This window comes from Thamnophis sirtalis, unplaced genomic scaffold, assembly GCF_051295495.1.
Source record: "Thamnophis sirtalis isolate CommonGarterSnake01/CBP01778 unplaced genomic scaffold, rThaSir2_p1.2 scaffold_4, whole genome shotgun sequence".
Taxonomy (NCBI): domain Eukaryota; kingdom Metazoa; phylum Chordata; class Lepidosauria; order Squamata; family Natricidae; genus Thamnophis; species Thamnophis sirtalis.
In genome coordinates this window covers 142895294-142912350 of record NW_028261384.1, presented here as the reverse complement: position 1 = coordinate 142912350, position 17057 = coordinate 142895294, and the positions used below count along the sequence as shown (strand labels likewise).

Sequence of the window (17057 nt, the reverse complement as noted above, 5' to 3'; positions counted from 1 at the left end):
GCCCCGGAGGCTTCTGCCAGAGAGGGCTGAGGGGGGGGGGCTGCTGGGCAGGAGGAGCAGGTGGGGGGGAGGGTTCCGGAACCCCTGAGGTCGCAGTGCAACCAGGGAAACCCCTGGCTATTTACCTTTGAAGAGGTGGCGGTACTCGCTTCAGGTAGACGGCAGGCAGGCTGGGCCAGGAGGGGGGGCGGCCTGGCCCCCAGGCGGGGGAAGGAGTTGGGAGATCCGGCCTGGGCCGCTGTTGGGGCTAAAGCCAGGTCCCCTTCCCGGTGGCCATCAAGGACCCCCACAACTCTCACCCAGGGGACGGGGGGCTTGGGCCCCTCCGGGAAAGCCACGCTCCTGCCCCAGCCCTGGCTGATCTGGATGCCCCCCCCCCTTCCTGGGTGCTTGGGGTCCCTTGGGGGGGGCGCCTGGGGACGGGGGGGGGGAGACAGCTGTGCCGCTTACAGGACGGCCTCCCTCCGCAGGCATGGAGTTTGTGACCGGCTACCGGGCAGAGATCCTGGACTTTGCCGAGCTTCTCTTCGGCTGGTACCAGCGCTTCCTCCTGGACGCCGTCTGCCGGCGGGGCAGCGAGCGGCGCAAGAGGCAGGAGAGCTCCATCCGCCGCCTGCCGCCCGACCCGGCCCTCTGGATCCTCCACCTGCTGCCCAACCGCAGCCTGGCCTTCACGGTGGCCGACCCCGGGCAGCAGCTGGGCGGCCGCTTCTACAGCGAGGAGGCCCTGGCCCTGCAGGACCTGGAGCGCTTCATCACCTTCGTGGGGGCCGGGGGGGAGGAGGAGGAGGAGGAGGAGGAGGAAGAGGAGGAGGACGCGGTGGCCACGGAAACAGGTGGGTGGCCGAAGCCCCCGGCCCCCAGGAAGGACCTGGGGCTGTGGCAGAGGCCACTGGCCCACGACCTTTGACCTTCGCTTAGCCTCACCCCAGCTGGGCAGGGGGCGGCCGTTGGGGGCTTCTAAGGTGGGGGAAGGGCTCCTCCTCCAGCCCCTCTTCCTCCCCCCCCCTCTGGTTTTCCCAGGAAGAGCTTTGCTTTTTGGAAAAACCACCTGAGCCCCACTTCTTTCCTCCTCTTCTCCCTTGCCGGTTTTTGCTCAGCCTACCCTCCCTTGCCCTCCCCTGCCCTCTCCCCCCTCCCCTCCCCTCCCTCCCTTCTAGTCTGTTCTTTGTTCCTTGAGCTCACGCCAAAGCCTTAGCCATCATGTAACCACCATCAAGCTGGCTTCTCTCGTCGTCGGCTGCTGCTGGAGCCTTGGCGGGAGAATGTCCCCCCCCCCTCCACCCGCTGGCCTTGCGCTGTCCTGGCTCCAGAAACCGTGGGGCGCCTGGGCTCCCTCCCCCCAAGGAGGTTGGAGACCCACTGGCCCTCCGCCCCTCCCCCCTCCCACTCGTCTGCCTTCAGGGGATGCCAAGGAAGAAGCAGGAGGTTCTCCAGGGGGGCCTCCTTGGCTCATCGGATTTATTTGCAGCCTTCCTCGTCTTGTGACTGGGGGGGGGGAGATCCCGTCTCCTGCAGCCAGCACCAAACGGCCCCCGTCGTATGCCCCTCCCTCCCCTCCCACTTTCTGCTCTGCAGGGCAGCCCCTGTGGCGCGTTGAGCACCTCCTGCTGGTGACTGATGAGTACGGCACCATCCTGGGCTTTGACTTCGTGCTGGGGGGCTTCCTGGGGGCGGCTGGGCAGGAGCCCCTGGAGCCCCGGGCCCTCGCCTTGCTCTGCTACAGCATGTTCTGCCCCCTGGGCGCTGGGGAGCCCCGCCGGCCGAAGCTGCTGACCGTGGGAGACCCCGCTTTGCACAAGTGAGTGGGCGGAGGGTGCTGGGGGGGAGGGGGCGCTCCTTGCCTGCCCACCCCTGACCCTCTTCCGCTCTGGCCCCGGCAGGTCCCTGGAGCCCCTGCTTGCTCGCCTGGGCATCCGGATGAGCAAGGGCCCGATGCGGGGCTGGGGCCCCAAGCCCAGCTTCTCCTTCCCCACCACACGGGTGCGGGCGTGTCACGTGTGCAAGAGACACAGTTTCGAGGGCCAGATCACAGCCTGGTGAGTCCAGAGCGGATGGAATCGCAGCCCCCCTCCCACAATCCCACCCACCCTCTGGTCACCACCTTCTGCCTGAGCTGGGTACGGGGGGTGGGCCCCCCTTTCCAGACCACCAAGGCTTGGAGATGCTTCTGGTGCCATCGATGGGTCGCCTCGGGGGGCACTGGGGGGTTTTAAGAAGGGATTGGACGCCATCTGAAGATTTATAGGGCTGGACTAGAAGACCTCCAAAGTCCCAGTTCTTGTCATTCTGGAAAGCGTGCCCTGCCCCCCCCCATGCCACTTGGCCAGCTTTGTGCCCCCCGTGCCCAGTTCTATTTCTCCCCCAGCCAGCATTGCCGCGCCGTCTTCTACTGCTCGGAGAAGTGCCGGAAGCTGGACTGGAGCCGCAGCCCCGAGGACATCGGGCACCAGTTTTGGTGCCAGCGCATGGCTGGGTACATGAGCCATGCCAGGGAGCTCGCCAACCTCCCCTTCACCTTTGCTGCCGGTAGGACCCCCACCACATCCCCGAGAGGGGGAGACGGGGGCTAAGCTGCGGGTCCCAACCCTGCCTTCCCTCCCCAGAGGTGACCAGCGACACCTTCAACAAGGAGGGCTTCCTGCTTGCGCGAGGGCTGACCCGCGGCTACTGGGTGGCTGAGAGCATGCTGGTGAGGGCCCCGGACTACGGCCTGGGGCTGCAGAAGGGCCCCGTGAAGACCCCCGTGCCCTTCCTCCAGAGTGGTGAGTGGGGATTGGGAGAGGCAGCAAGCAGGTGCAAATAACTAGGCCCACCCACGGAAGAGTCCAAACCAGCTACTTCCTTGCTTAGTGCCCATATCCGGTTCGTAGGAATCTCCCCGGACTGGCAGTTTCCCCCTGAGGGAATAAGCCTCCGTGGCTCTCCAGGGGGGCCTTCCGTGTGCAGGTGACCTTCCCAGACTAATAGCCTGCTTGACTCCTCCTCCCGACTGCGCCAGGCCCACCAGTCCCTTCACAAACTGCACCGGATACATTTCTGGCTGCAATCCAAGGGTGCTGGTTGAGACTCCAAAGCTCTTCACGGTGGAGCTTTAGCTGGAGGGACACAAACGCCCCCAGGGGCTGCTGCCCATCCGGTCCAGCCGGGCAGCGAAAGGAGTGAATAAATTGGGTGGAGTAAGGGGTCTTAACAGTCTTGCCCACCAAGAGGGGCAAAGCTCTCTCAGTGTTCCCCCCCCCCAGGCACTCTCTCTAAGGACACTCAGGGAGTGGAGGGGGCGAAGCCGGGGTCTCCTCACCTTGCACAATTGGGGGTGGGGGCTTTCTCTCTCTGCAGGTAACCCCTTTGAGGCCCTCAGGCCGGAAGGAGGGACAGCACTCCCCCCAGCACCCCCAGAGCCCCCCACACCTCGGACCTTCTTTGGTGAGGAGGGGGCAGCGTGGCTCCTTTCCCCCCTGCTCTACTTGCACAGACCCTCCCCCATCTGATCACTCTTCTTCCCCGCAACCCCCATGTCCCCCCCCTTTTCCTCCAGCGTCCTGGAAAGAGTACTACCAATGGCGGGGGCTGCCTCTCGGGGCCCCCCTGGCCGTGCTGCTGACCTATCCCCTCACTGCCTACTACATCATCACTCAGCTGGCCCCCCAGCACTGTGAGTGGGGGTCCCTCAGCGGCAGGGAAGGGGGGCGAGGCCTAGGGGGCCAGGGACCAAAACCTGCCCATGCCCGCAGGGGCCTGTGGTGGCCCCGGGTGCGAATTTGGGACCACCTGCCATGGCCTGGCTGAAGGGAAGGGATGGCCATGGCTTATGGTGCCTTAGGGGTGGGTGGGGAGGGGCCAAGGACAGAGCCCCCCCAGGGAGGCCCATGCAGAAGAGCCGCAGGAGGCTCAGTGAAGGCTCCCTCCCCTCCCCCTCCTCTCAGTTCCAGAGCTGAACATTTTGAACAAACAGTCCCTCAAGATCCACCTGGTGGAGGCCGGCAAGGAGTTTGGCGTCCTGATGGTCTTCTGGGTAGGGTCTCTGGGGAGGGAGGGGGGCAAGAGGGGGGGCACTCTGTCTGCTGGAGGACCTCTGGCTCGGCAGCCTGGGAGGGATGGGAAGTGTAGTCCAAGGCCGTGGGAACCCCAGGGCAGGAGGGGGTCTCCCCTGCCTCTCACCAACATACCCGCCTCCTTGCCCTTCCCGAAGGAGGCTGGGGGGGGCGGAGGGGGAGAAGGGGGGCAGCTTAAAAAGGAGCCCCAAACACGATTCCTCCCCCTCCCTCTTCCACCACCTCCCCCTCCCTCCTTTGTCCCCCCTCCCCCGCTCCCCCCCCCCGGCAGGAGTTGTCAGTGTTGCTCCCCCACGTTTCCCTGGAGCTGCTCTTTGTGGGGGACACGTTGCCCCCCGAGTTGGACGGCCAGCAGTTCCTTTTGCAGAGAGATGTGAGTCTCCCTCCCTTATTCCCAGGGGAGCGGGAGGGGGGGGCGATGTGTGTCTTCCTTCCTCCCTTTCCACCCGCAGCGAGTGGGGCCAATCCTGGCACAGGGATCTCCAGGGATCTTCCGGCTGATTTGGCCGGGGATGAGGAACATCCCACCCTCCGCCTGCCTTTGGCCCTCCTCCCCAGTGGGTGATCATCACCTCCCCCCCCTCCGCCTCTTTTCAGGAGGAGCAGGGGGTCTCCGTCCTGCCCGGCTTGGCCCCCAGGGCCAAAGGAGGCCGCCGGGAGCTGCAGCTGGGCTTCAGTGCCCGACCCTACCACCTCCTGCAGGCTCCCAAACCGGACCTGGTGATTGGTGAGAGGAGGAGGAGGAGGGGGGATGGGGGGGCGGCTGAGGGTGGGGGGAGGGATCCTTGCTCTGCATCTAACGCAGCCCCCCCCCCTTGTGCCCCTGACCTGCCCAGGGTTCAACTCCGGCTTTGCCCTGAAGGAGACGTGGCTGAGCGCTTTGCCGCGGCTGCAGGTGAGCTGCTGCCAGGGGGAACAGGTGCCCAGCCGCCCTGACCGAGACCCCCCCCGGCCATGACCAGCTTGGCCCGGCCTAGACCTCCCGCCAATGACCGTGCCTCTCTGCCCCCGCAGTCCCTCCGAGTGCCAGCCTACTTCACCGAATGCAGTGCCTACAGCTGTGCCGTGGATGAGGCCGCAGTCTCCATGGCCACGGGGGGCAGTGCCAGCCCCGCCCAGATCAATCCCTTCCGCTCACCCTTCCGACAAGCCGGGATTGACAACGCCATGCCCTGGTGGGTACGAGGGCCCTCCTCTGCCTCCGCCCGGCAGCCACCGGGTTCCCTCCCCTCCTCCTGGCACACAGGGGAGCCGGGCGTGGCCCCTGGGGCAGAGGGGCCCCACCGTTTGTGCCCTGGCCCCGTCTGGCCACTGTCTCCCCCCCCCTCACGTGCCCCTCCTCCCCCGACAGGTACTGCAACGCCTTCATCTTCCACCTCATCTACAAGGCCTCGGCCAACAACCACCGGCAGAGCTCGGTGCCCCCTCCGCAGCCGCTCCTGGCCAATGGGAACCCAGAGCCACCCGAGCCGGCCCGGAGCCGGCGCAAGGACAAGAGGCAGATCCGTGCGGCAGGGCGCCGGCGCAAGTGACACGGGTGGGGGGGGCACAGGAAATAAAGCACTGATGGACACACCGAGACTCTGTGCTGGTTGACACCTTGAGCAGGGGGTTGGTCTAGAAGGCCTCTGAGGTCCCTTCCGGCCCTTCCTGGGATTCCGGGCTCCCTTAAGGTGGCTGGCAGCCCCGTCAGCCCTGGGGTTATGCTTGGTGGAAAGACGCATGGCGGGTCCTTTGGGGGGGCCCTTGGCCAGTGTCTCCCCAGGGAAGGAACAGCCATTCCTCTCCTCTGTTGGCCACAGGCAGAGTGCTTCATACGCCCCCCCCCCAGGAAGGGAACACCCCCTCCCCCGTGAAATGAGGCCCCACACCAACCGAGGCCCCAAAGGAGGCCAATGGCTGCAGAGACGCTGAAGAAGACATGAGGCTTGGACTCATCTCCCCTCCACCTCCTTGGCCCCCTCCCCCCACAGCCACCGGGGGGGGGGGGGGCTTGAGGGAGATCCTGGCAATTGCCCGGCAGAGGATGATGCACCGATGCCAGCACCCCACCCACAAGCCGTGGGGCTAGGGAGTCAACCTCAGGAAGGGTGGGAGACCTGGGGAAGCCGAGAGGGTCCCGGCCGCATCAGAAGGGGTGTGGGGAGCAGATGCTGACCGGAGAGGCTCTTCCACAAGCAGACCCCCCCCCATTAACCCCCCTGCCCCCAAGCAGGGCTCCGAATCCTTGAAAGCTGCAGAGCCACAGCTCAGCGAGGTGTGTCCGGCCTCCGGCTGGCAAGGACCCTGGACTGTGCCCTCTGACCTGTGCCCAGGGGATGCCAGCCGTGTGGCTCCCAGGCCCCTCCCAGGGCTTTGGGGCCACCCGGCTGGAAGAGGAAGGAGCTGTTGGGCTCCGGTGGGTGGAGTGGCAGCCGGGACGGGAGCCCTTTGGCCGAGTGATCTGAACAAACAAGCTCTCGCGCGGCCCCTGCACACACGCCACCATGTGCACCGGGAAGTGCTCCCGCCTGGTGGGCCTCACCCTGGTGGTCGCGGCCCTGGCCTGCATGGCAGCCAACATCCTGCTGCTCTTCCCCAACGCCGAGAGCCAATGGACGCCGGATAACATCACCAAGCAGGCCTGGCTCATGGGGGGCGTCATCGGCGGGGGGCTGATGGTGAGTGGCCCGGGTGGGGCGGGGGCTTCTCCTGGCGTCTTGCTGGATTCTTGGGAGCTGCCCTTGCCGGAGCAGCTTCTCCCAGGGCCCCTGGGGGCAGGGCGAGGGGCGAGGGATGGCTCGCTTACTTGAGCTCCAAAGCGAAGAGTATTCGAAGAGTGTCAAGTGCTCCGGGCCGAGGGTCTCGGGCTGGGCAAGGCTGCCGCATGTCTGGAGGCAGAACACTTCCTGGATGGCCAGGGCATGAGGAGAGGAAGACCCCGACTCCATCTAGACCCTTTGGAAGCAGAGCGCCCCCCCCCCAGTCCCTCCCTCTGGGCCAGCCGGTTCCCTCTGCAGCTTCCGCTCTGCTCCTCCTGGACTTTGAGCCGGGTGCTGGGCGCTGCCCTTGGTGCCAGCCGGTGACACGCGCAGGGAAGCAGGGAGTGGTGAGCTCCATGGCTGCCTGGCTTCTGCCTTCCCTGAGGGGGCGTCCTGGGCAGAGGGGCACCTCCAAGCCAGCCACTTTCCCTCCCGGCAGGTCCTCTGCACCGGCTGCTCCTCCGTGCGGGCCGGCGGGAAAGGATGCTGCGGCTACGGATGCTGCGGGAACCGCTGCCGGGTAGGTGGAGGCGGGAGAGGCTCCCTGGGAGCTCTGTGGTTCCCGTGAGGCTGAACCCCAAAGGGGGCTTCGGCCGGGCTCGGCCCATGACGGACAGGCCCCCAGCGGGGTCATGGGCAGCCGAAGCCCGGTCAGCTAACACGGGGAGAAGTTGAGAGTTCCTGGTGTCCCTCTTGGCTCAACCAGGCCCTGGGCTCACCTGGGACGTGCTCTGCTGGCTGGCAGGGACGCCAGAGTTTATGGGAATCCCCCTCTTGTGTGGGGTGGCCTTCAAACCCCCTTCCATTCGCACAGCTGAGCCCCCCCAAACCAGCCAGGCCAAGCGGCTAAGCCGACCGCCAGGTGGCCCCACGAGACAGACGGGGAGGGGCAGGCAGTGCAAAGCCAGGGGCTCGGCGCTCGGGGCCCTGGGCTGCCAGGGAGGGCCCGTGGGTGCGTGGCGGAGAGAGGAGCCAGAGGGGCGAGCCCTCCCCCACCCCCTTTTCCGGCCCCACGGCAGATGCTGCGCTCCGTCTTCTGCTCCATCTTCGGGGGCCTGGGGGCCTTCTACTGCCTGGTGGTCTCCTGCACAGCCCTGGCCGACGGGCCCTGGTGTGAAATGGAGGGTCAGAAGTGGGCCTCCCCCTTCAAGGACCTCAGGTGAGCAGGGCTGGGGGACGGGAAGCCCCCCCCCCCACGGCTGGCGAGGTTTCTGCCGGGGGAGCGAGTGGGGCACTGGGGGAGGGGCTTCGGTGTGCCCACCTTCCAAATCCGAGCTCTTCCCCTCCTCCCCCCCCCCCCCCGCCAGTGAGAGCTATCTTCGGAACCAGACCGTGTGGGAGGTGTGCGTGAACCCCCCCTCCATCGTCCTCTGGCACGTCGTGCTCTTCTCCATCCTGCTGGGGCTCAGCCTGCTGGAGCTGGTGCTCTGCGGCATCCAGGTGGTCAACGGCCTCCTGGGCACCGTCTGTGGCGACTGCCGCAAGGACAACGACCGAGCTGTAAGTGGGCAGCGGAGGAGGCGCCTGGGACGGGAGGGCTGGAGGGAGGGGGGGCAGGGAGCAGATGGCCCCAGGAGACCGGGGGAGGGGGGCACCCTCCCTGGGAGTAAAGCCCCCCCCATCGCTTGCTGGCCTTGTACGGAGGGACGTTGCAAGCACCCGGGGGGGGCACGAGACCCTCAAGCTCTCTTGGCTACCCTGTAGCTCACGGCTGCTGCCCTTTTGATTCCCTGCCAGGGGGAAGGCCTGTGAGACCGACCGACGCACCGACCGGAGCACTCGCACCAACATCCACTCCTCCCCCCACTTGCCCCCTCCCCACAAATATCTTGGCCAGCAGGGGTGCAATCGCGAAGGTTTATTGGAAGCCCCCAAATAAACGGCTCTCTGCTGCAGCCTCCGTCCACTCTGAGGGGTCTTCTTGGCAGAAGTCGGGCGGGGGGTCCTGGGAGAAGCTGGGGGGGAACCTGTGGAGAAAAGGCCGGTGCTGAGAGCCAGGAAGGGGCCGGAGGGGGGGAGCAGGGAGAGTTGAGGGACCGGAAGTGGCCAGTCTGCAGCTGAGATGTGGGCATCTGACTTGGGGAGGCTGGGAAGAGACTTGCTGGCCACTCCTGGGCAGAACCGCTCTGGGGCAGGTAGAGAGGGGGGCGTTCAGGGACCCCCAAAAGAGGTTGCTCCCACTCTCTCCAGGGAAGGGGCGTCTATGAGGGGGGAGGAGGGGCTGCATGGATGGCTGGTTAGGGGAGCAGGGGGAGGAGGGCCCCCAGATGTCTGGGGCTCCTGTCCCACTTTCTGCAGGGCCCCCGGAGAGGAGGGGCTGGGGCAAAGTGGGGGGGATCGGGACACGGGGTGGGGGGATGCTTGTGCCAGGACCTACCTGTGGGGGCTCCGTGGGGGTCACTGGGTGCAGCAGAGGAAGCGGAGGTCGTTGAGGGCGGAGTCATCCATCAGGACACCCCGGAGGGCCTCCTGCTTGGTCTGGATCCCGCACAGGCCCCTCAGGCAGGAGGGGCTCCAGGCTCCGTACTCCCCCCAGGGCAGCCCTGGCCCCTCCAGGACCTTCTTGTCTGAGCAGGCGAAGCGGATGTTGGTGGCACCCATGTAGTCGGTGATGCCACGCCGGACACCCTCCACCCGCAGAGAGAAGCCCATCAGGTAGCTGCCCGGGGAGCACCAGAGGGGGTCAGTCCAGTGGCCCCACCTGAGGGGAGGCAGAGGCCAGAAGGTTAAATGCTGGCAAGCCTTCTGCCCCCTCGTGTGTCACACCACCTGGCTTTCCATTGAAGAGAAGCTTCCGAGGGGAGGCCCACTTCCCCCCCCCCCGCTCACCCGGGTGCCAGGAGGGCTTGGCCGGGACATCCGGGGCTCCCCTCACTGCAGGCGACATTTCTAACCGCAGGAAGCGCCTGGCGACATCAACGCACCCACACCCGCCCTGATGCAACGCTAGGGCGAAGGCGAGGCATCCAGGGCTGGCAGGGGGAGGCGTTGGGGCCCAGGAGAGATGAGGAGAAGGGGGGCTGCTGGGGGAGGGGCAGGGAGGCAAGCAGGGGACCGACTCACACGTTGCTCTGGGACTCCACCGTTGTGGCCTCGGCCCTCCCACCGTGGCTGCCCCGCGTGCAATGCAGCCGGAGGCCGTTCAGGGCCGTGTCGTCTTTCGCCTGCCCCTGATAAGGCTCCACCTGGGACGGAAAGACGGAGGGACGCTCAGGCCACAAGGGGGGCGAGGGGAGGGCAGGGGTCAAAGAGCAGGTCGGACCCCAGATGCTTACCTGCTTACCAAGTCAGGGAAACGGGGAGCGTGGGGGACAATGAAGGAATGGGTCTGTAGGTGCTCAGGGGCACTCGGCTCTCCCTCCTCTCGCCTGGTTGGTCTGCATTCCCTGGGGGGGGGGGCTGCAGCCCCTCCACCCTTCTTCCCCTGGGCTCCCCCCCCCCCGCACCTTCCTCCTCAAGCAGGGCCCCAAACCAGGGAACAAGAGGCTGATTACCTTGAGGCTGAATCCTGTGGCATAGGTCCCTTGCGGGCACATCTCCTGCCAGGCCCAGGGACCCCAGGGACCCCCGTTGGACACCCCGATGGCCGGCCAGCTTTCCACAGCAACGCCGGTTCCTGCCAGGGCTGCCACCAAAAGCCACAACCTGAGAGCTGCCATGGTGCCCAGCAGCTTCTGCCCGGGGGTGCCCTTGCTCTGCTTTTATACCCTCTTGCCCGAAAGGGGTGGGTGGGTGGCCAGGATCGAATGACTCCCAAGATCCCACCTGGGCCCCTGAAGGGGACAGGTTCAACCGGTTGGGATTAGGCCGAACAAAACAGGTGTGGAAATCCTAGCCTGGGTGTCGAACCCCTTTCCAGGAAGGACAAAGGCCGGGCTGGCAGGAGGCCCCTCTGGGCCCTGGGAAGCCCCCACCTGGCCTGCCTGGAGGGGCGGGTCCCAGAGGGTCGGGGGGGGCTCTGGGGGTCCCGAGAGGGGAAACCAGCTCAGAGCCAGGGTCTCAAAGGTGAAAGCAGCTCTGGGCACAAGGGAGCAAATGGGGGGCTTCGGACTCTCCTCACCTGGGCAGGAAACAGGGAGGGGGGCTCTGGCCCACCTTCTCTGCCAATGCTGGGTGTTGGGACCCCCCCCCAATGATGTTAATACGGCCCCTCCCAATTTATCCTGCAGCCTGCGAGGAGCTAAAACACCTTTAAATGCTACTATGGGTTGGCAAGGACAATGCTTGGGGGGGGAGGGGTAGAATAGGGGGTGGGGGGCACCATAAGCAACTGCCCAAGAGCCAGGCGTTTGCCAAAGGAGCCCCCTCCCCTCCAAAGGAGGCCCATCTTTTGCAGCCTGCAAAGGCTTTCCCCCCCTCCCCCAGGGAGGAGACTCCCCTGCCAGGACCAAGCACCGGGCTCCTTCTGGCTCCTTTGCGGCTCAGCCGGACTGGAGAAGCCGATCCAGGGAGCCTGAAAGACAGGGGAGGTTCCAGCTGGGCCCCCCAACTCCCCCACGTTTCTAAGGAGCAGCAGAGAGCCCCCCAGCCCCTGGGCTGGAGAGGCCTTTGCCCTCCTGGGCTGCTCCTGGGCTGGTGCCTGGAGGGCGGGAGGGGTCCCAGGCACCCCGACCCCTTCCTGGCCCTCTGGAGTGAGAGGGGGGCTGGTGGGGAAGGAGCCATAGCAGGGATCTGGGGGACCCCCAGGCACGGACTGTTCTCCTCAGTGGATCCCCTGCTGCTCTCCGTCCGCAACCCCCCCACCCCCGGGGCCGGAAGGGGCACTTCTGCGATGGGGCCGTGAGGGGGGAGGGTGTGTCCTGACAGGCCGCCAAGTGGGAGCATCTCGAAGGGGGGCACGAGTGGCGGGTTGAATCTTGGCCCACTAAAGTGGGGAAATACCTCCAAGCCAAATGTGCTCGCCCTTCCTTCTCCTCCTGGGTTGGGCTCCGTGGGGAGCCCCTGCTAAAGTCCCCCCTTGGATAAAGCCGGCTGCCCCCTTAGGTGCCCCACCCTGTCCCTTCCCTGGGCAGCCTGAACCCGTTTCCGGCTCTTTCGAGGGCGGCACAAGAGGCTTTCATGCAGGTGGTGCCATCTGGGCCCTTTCGCTTCCAGTTCTGGATCCCACTGCCAGCCCCCCCCCCCCAATGAAAAGAGGAGCCCCACCTTAAGAAAAGCACACGCAGCCTCCACCTCGGAGGCCCCTGGGACTGGAGGGAGCAAGCAGGGAGGGAAGCCGCCCATAGCATTCCAGGATCGGGGAGGGGATGGGGGGCATCAAGGTGCAGGACCCCCTCCTCCTGCCTCTGCTCCGGCAGCCCCAATCAATCGGGGGGGGGGGGAGAGGGAGGGGGGCACACATGGAAGTTCTGGAAGCCCCAAACGGGACTCCGTGGGGCAGATCTGGCAGCCTGACAAAAAGGGCGTCGCCTGGAGAGATTGCACCTTGTCCGGCAGAGCCCCCTCCTGTCCCGGGGCCTCTTTTTCCCCCATCCCAGAGGTTCCCAGGGGGAAAGGTTGGCAGGCTGCCCCACCCCCACTGCATTGGGGTCTCCTGCTCACCCTTCCCCCTGGGGGGCCCCAGCAGCCTTACCAGGCGCCTGGGGGGGGCCACCAGCCCTCTGCCCCGCCAGCTCCCCCTGCCCTCTCCAAGAGTGTTGTAATATAGTTGGAGCCCTGCTGGAGGGGCCCCCTTGGAGCCTCCTCCTCCTCCCCCTCCTCCTCCTTATCTCTGCCGGAAGAGAGGGCAGAGGGCAGGGTGCAAAGGCCTGGCTGGTCCCTCCTGGCGGAGGAGGCAAGAGGCTGGAGATGGGGGCTCCCCTGCGCCCCTGCCAGCTGCTGCTCCTCCTGGGGCTCTTCCTCCTCCTGCTCTTCCTCTCCATCCGGCACCTCCGTAAGTCAGGGACCGGGCGGAGGGGGGAGGGGGAGGCGGGCAGGGGCCAAAGTGGCCAGGCTGCAGCTCACCCTCCCTGCGCTTCTCCTCCTGCAGCAAAGCTCTCCCTGGCTGCCTGTGCCCGGGGTGGGCATCGGTGCCCATGGCCTGGGAAGACGCTGCCCAAGGAGGAAGAGGTGAGAGGGAGAGCCGCTTTGCTGGCCTTATCAGTCGGGGAGGGAGGGGGGGCCGCACCTTCTTCCCCCTTGATGGGGAGGGGCGCCAAAGACCCTCCGGAGTTTTGCGGCAGCTGAGGGACCACCGGCCCAATAACTGGGGGTGGGAGGGAGGGTGGGCAGGGAGGCTGAAATCCCAGCAAGGCGATGGGCAGATGGAGGGGACTCTGAAATGCCTTCCACAACTATGTGTGTGTGTGTGTGTTTTTTTGTGTGTTTGTGTGCGTGGAGATGAACTGCCTGGAGGGCACTTGGGGACTGTGGTTTCCCAACCGGTGAGTGAGTGGGAGGAGATGGAACTTAAAACTGAAGGAAGAGGCGTTAAGTAAGAAGGAAATGGGGGTGGGGGGGACTTTAATCCTTTCCCTCCACCCACCTCCAGCCCCCTCCTTCTCTTTCTGCAGCCCCCCCCTCCCTCTGCCCCTGCTGGGACCCCAACAGCCCCCCTCCTTCTCTGGCGGGAAGAAGAGTTTGACATCCGGCAGCTGCAAAGGGCTTTCTCGGCCAGCCTCTCCCCCCGGGGGGAAATCCTCCTCCGAGAATACCTCCAGGGCTGGAGGCAACTGCTCAAGTGAGGAGGGCCGGGGGGGGGGGGGGCTGCCTCTTGCGCCACAAGGGGGGGTTTCTGACCCTGTGCGGGATCCAAGGCTTGCAATCTCCTTCCAGAAAGAGGTGGGGGCCGCCTGGGGGCCTTCAACCGCCTCCCCCTTCCACGGCTCCCTCCCACTGGGTTCCTCAGCAGTGCCCGGCCGCTCGGAGCCTTGACCCGCCAGGCCAGGAGCCTCTTCCCCCAGGGGCCCTGCAGCTGCCGGAGGGAGCCCGCTGGCCTCCAAGCAGACCCCCCCACCCCCCGGGCTAAGAGCCGTCGGCCCTCTGTCTTTGCGGGACCGGGAGCTCTGGGAGAGGAAGCGCCTGGGCACCGGCCGGCTGGTGGGGGTAAGCGCTGCGGGAACCTTCACGGACGGCTGTGCTCTGCAGGTTCCTGGAGGCGCTGGGCACGGCCTTCGGGCTGATCTCCCGGGAGACGGAGTCCAAGATCGGCATCCTGCAGCGGCACCAGGAGGGGCCGCACGGCCTCCACTACCGCACGGTGCAATCCATGGTGGCCTTTGAGCTGGCCTCGGGCCTGGTGGGCTTCCAGTCCCTGCCGGCCCACCAGCCTCCCTCGGGCTGCCGGACGCTGCTGCGCCTCCATCGCGCCCTGAAGTGGCTGGAGCTCTTCCTGCACAAGCTGGGCACCAGCCCGAAGGACGGGAAGCCCTCCCGGATGTGCGCGGAGGCCTACCGGGTGGCCCTGGCCCCCTACCACAGCTGGTGGGTGAAGCAGGCCGTTGCCCTGGCCTTCCTGGCCATGCCCTCCCGCCAGGAGCTCTACCGCATCATCGTGCGGGGGGAGAAGCCGGCGGCTGTCCTGGCCACGGTGGAGAGCCTGGGCCGGGTGTACAACGCCACCCAGGAGGTCTACTCTGCCCACGGGATGCTGGAGCTGCCCTAAGGACGCAACGCGGTGGGTTTCACGCCCGGCACCCGAAGGACCCATCCGGGGCCAGAGGGCTGCCCTCCCAGGCAGAAAGAGCCTGCCCCTGCGCCCCCATGCACCGCCCAGAGAGCAGCCCCCCCTTCAGCGCCTGGGGGTCCCCAGTGGAAGACGGCAGGGCTCCCTTCGGGGGAGGGGAAGACCTGAATAAAGAGCCTTGGGACCCAGAACCAACCATGCCTCGTGACTGCCCTCTGCTGGTCCGGCCGGGCCCCTTTTTCATCCGTACAGGAAGCGGCACCCCATCGCATCTCCTGCACCCCAAGGGTGGGTTAGAGCGCCCCCACCCACCCCCCGGGCTGTGGTTCAGCTGGACACCGCCTGCCCCTCTGCCCCTAGGCTGGGGAAGGGCGGCATGCAGGGGCTTCACGTGCAGGCACTGCCCTCCGACCCAGACACAGCCCCTCTGCTCTGCAGCCCCTTTGCAAGCCAAGCAGGGCTGCTGCCAGCCAGGTTTTTCTCGGGGTGACTCCCTGGTTGAGTTGAGAGGTTCAGAAAACTCTGTAACTGAGGCCCAAACACAATCATTACTGAAGAGGGAGGAAAGAGGGGGGGGAATGCCTGATAAGACCCTGCGGTTGAACAAAGAGCTCTGAAAAACAGAACCAAAAAGAACAGCCATAAAACAGGGAGAGAGATAACAAATGCGGCACAATCAGAGAACAGGCTGAACCTGCACGGCTGGGGGATCCCGGAAGGCTCAGCAAGAGACGGGGGGGGGGGCTCCCTACCCGGGCCAAAAGTAACCCAAGGCCTCTTGGGGCTTCTCCAGAGAGAGAAGGAATCTAACCCAGCTCTGGGTAGGAAAGAGGGCAAGGCTGGAGCGCAGCCAACAGGCTTCCGATATGTAAGGAAATTGGGGGGGGGGGGAGTGTAGCAGACCAAAACATACCTGGGAAAATCCCAGAGAAGGAAAACAAGCTTGAAACCCAAGGAATGGGGGGAGGGGGGGATTCCCAGAAGGGTCCTGCCAGAGGAATCTCATTACTTTCTTTGACCAGATTAGCGGGCCAAAGGAACGGCGTGGGAGTGGGGGTGGTTGGGCACTTGATAAGGCTGGCCTCCTCCTTGACAAAATTGAATTAGTTTAGTTTAGTTTAGTTTAGTTAGTTTAGTTTATTGATCTTGTATGCCGCCCACTCCCGAAGGACTCCGGGCGGCTCACAATAAACAAGGGAAGGGGATAAATAAACAAGACAACACCTTAAAATACGCAACATTCACAGTTATCGTGGGGCTGGATATTTCACAAGCCCCCCAGCCTGCTGGAGCAGCCAGGACTTGGTGGCTTTGTGGAAGGCCGGGAGGGTCGTAAGGGTCCGGATCTCCACGGGGAGGTCATTCCAGAGGGCTGGAGCTGCAACAGAGAAGGCTCTCCCCCGGGGGGTCGCCAGCCGACATTGGCTGGCAGATGGAATCCGGAGGAGACCTAACCTGTGAGATCTGATCGGTCTATGGGAGGTAATCGGCAGGAGGCGGTCTCTCAGGTACCCAGGTCCGATGCCATGTAGGGCTTTATAGGTGACGACCAGCACCTTGAAGCAGGTCCAGAGACCAATGGGTAGCCAGTGCAGCTCGTGGATAGGAGGATAGGTGTAACGTGGGTGTATCTGGGTGCACCCACAATCGTTCGCACGGCCGCGTTCTGGACTAACTGAAGTCTTCGGACACTCTTCAAGGGCAGCCCCATGTAGAGCGCATTACAGTAATCCAGTCTTGAGGTCACTAGGGGCTGGGAGGGGGGGGGATGGAGGCACTACCAGAGGGAAAGCCAGTCCTCCATGGGCCTCCATCCGTGTGGAGGGAGGGAAGCTGTGGGGGAGATCCTGGGCTAGACGTCCTCAACACTAAACAGCCCAGAAAGGGGGGGGGAGGGGAGAGACAGTCATAAAATTTGCAGAGGGCATCAAAGCAAATGGGGGGCGGGGGGAGCAGATTGACAGCAGCTGAGAGAAGAGTCTGGGGTTCAAGAGGATCTCCGTGGACTTCAACACTGGGCCCCATCCAGGAAAACGTCGCCCAGGAGTGAGCGATGCAAGATCCCTCCATCCCAGGCAGGGAAACCACAGGCAGACAGAGGGGGGGGGGTCCCTGTGAGCCCCTCGGGTTCCGCAGCTGCCAGAAGAGCCGAGGGGGACCTGGGGCCGCATCAACCGAGCCCCGGGGGGAAGGTGAGAATCAGGGACAGCAGCCCCGCTCTAGGCTGCCTGGGTTGGACTGGAGCTGCCACGACGGGCCCAGTCCGGGTCGCCTCGGGGACTGGGAGGGCTTCTGCCCGTGGGCTCCGGGGTGGGAGAAGGGCCCGCGGAGGGAAGCTCTGCAGGCACGCGGGGACAGCCTCCCTCCGGGGGCTCCAGGACAACCGCGGAGTCCGGGGCGGACTAAGTGACCTCGAGGGTCCCTTCCCACCCGAGCACCCCCTGGTTGTGCTGGGGATGAGAAGAACCTCCAGCTCCCCCGTCAGCCTCTTCTCTCCCAGCGGGATCGGCTTTTAGGGATCTTTTCATCCTGAAGGGCACATCCAGCATCAACGGACAGCAGACCGTTCCCACGTTACGCGAGTCAGGGAGGCTGTGCGCCGCGTTTCCCAACCTCGGCCCCAACCTTAAGACCTGCTGGGGGATTCTGGGAGTTGAA

At 65.4% G+C, this 17057-nt stretch overlaps 4 protein-coding genes across 4 annotated transcripts; 3 read left to right on the top strand and 1 right to left on the bottom strand.

Moving 5' to 3' along the window:
* Positions 1–472: 472 nt before the first annotated feature.
* Positions 473–5587, top strand: ZMYND15 (zinc finger MYND-type containing 15). The gene is made up of 13 exons (XM_087714336.1): positions 473–805; positions 1575–1801; positions 1884–2039; positions 2369–2529; positions 2607–2765; positions 3340–3426; positions 3539–3655; positions 3927–4015; positions 4327–4428; positions 4653–4782; positions 4892–4950; positions 5070–5230; positions 5407–5587. The coding sequence occupies exons 1-13, from the start codon at positions 473–475 to the stop codon at positions 5585–5587; spliced, it is 1962 nt and encodes a 653-aa protein (XP_087570462.1).
* An 825-nt stretch (positions 5588–6412) lies between these two features.
* TM4SF5 (transmembrane 4 L six family member 5) lies at positions 6413–8691 on the top strand. The gene is made up of 5 exons (XM_014075433.2): positions 6413–6715; positions 7236–7316; positions 7816–7955; positions 8104–8296; positions 8534–8691. Exons 1-5 carry the CDS (start codon positions 6542–6544, stop codon positions 8546–8548), a joined length of 603 nt encoding a protein of 200 aa, XP_013930908.2. The 5' UTR covers positions 6413–6541; the 3' UTR covers positions 8549–8691.
* A 486-nt stretch (positions 8692–9177) lies between these two features.
* VMO1 (vitelline membrane outer layer 1 homolog) lies at positions 9178–10458 on the bottom strand. The gene is made up of 3 exons (XM_014075257.2): positions 10291–10458; positions 9860–9981; positions 9178–9497 (listed from the first exon to the last, which is right to left on the bottom strand). The coding sequence occupies exons 1-3, from the start codon at positions 10453–10455 to the stop codon at positions 9194–9196; spliced, it is 591 nt and encodes a 196-aa protein (XP_013930732.2). The 5' UTR covers positions 10456–10458; the 3' UTR covers positions 9178–9193.
* Positions 10459–12583: 2125 nt separating this feature from the next.
* Positions 12584–14548, top strand: GLTPD2 (glycolipid transfer protein domain containing 2). Its single transcript, XM_087714335.1, has 3 exons — positions 12584–12844; positions 13288–13454; positions 13862–14548. Exons 1-3 carry the CDS (start codon positions 12584–12586, stop codon positions 14376–14378), a joined length of 945 nt encoding a protein of 314 aa, XP_087570461.1. The 3' UTR covers positions 14379–14548.
* The last annotated feature ends 2509 nt before the right edge of the window (positions 14549–17057 follow it).

Bases quoted from the DNA above. Each gene is read 5' to 3' on its own strand.
- ZMYND15 (XM_087714336.1), top strand. From the start codon at position 473: ATGGAGTTTGTGACCGGCTACCGGGCAGAGATCCTGGACTTTGCCGAG. The intron at 3,427-3,538 runs GTGAGGAGGGGG...CTTTTCCTCCAG, and splicing joins CACACCTCGGACCTTCTTTG to CGTCCTGGAAAGAGTACTAC. The intron at 4,783-4,891 runs GTGAGAGGAGGA...TGACCTGCCCAG, and splicing joins CAAACCGGACCTGGTGATTG to GGTTCAACTCCGGCTTTGCC.
- TM4SF5 (XM_014075433.2), top strand. From the start codon at position 6,542: ATGTGCACCGGGAAGTGCTCCCGCCTGGTGGGCCTCACCCTGGTGGTC. The intron at 7,317-7,815 runs GTAGGTGGAGGC...GCCCCACGGCAG, and splicing joins GCTGCGGGAACCGCTGCCGG to ATGCTGCGCTCCGTCTTCTG. The intron at 7,956-8,103 runs GTGAGCAGGGCT...CCCCCCCGCCAG, and splicing joins TCCCCCTTCAAGGACCTCAG to TGAGAGCTATCTTCGGAACC.
- VMO1 (XM_014075257.2), bottom strand. From the start codon at position 10,455: ATGGCAGCTCTCAGGTTGTGGCTTTTGGTGGCAGCCCTGGCAGGAACC. The intron at 9,982-10,290 runs GTAATCAGCCTC...TTTCCGTCCCAG, and splicing joins CCACAGGATTCAGCCTCAAG to GTGGAGCCTTATCAGGGGCA. The intron at 9,498-9,859 runs GTGAGTCGGTCC...GCCTCCCCTCAG, and splicing joins GTGGAGTCCCAGAGCAACGT to GTGGGGCCACTGGACTGACC.
- GLTPD2 (XM_087714335.1), top strand. From the start codon at position 12,584: ATGGGGGCTCCCCTGCGCCCCTGCCAGCTGCTGCTCCTCCTGGGGCTC. The intron at 12,845-13,287 runs GTGAGAGGGAGA...CTCTTTCTGCAG, and splicing joins CGCTGCCCAAGGAGGAAGAG to CCCCCCCCTCCCTCTGCCCC. The intron at 13,455-13,861 runs GTGAGGAGGGCC...TGTGCTCTGCAG, and splicing joins GGCTGGAGGCAACTGCTCAA to GTTCCTGGAGGCGCTGGGCA.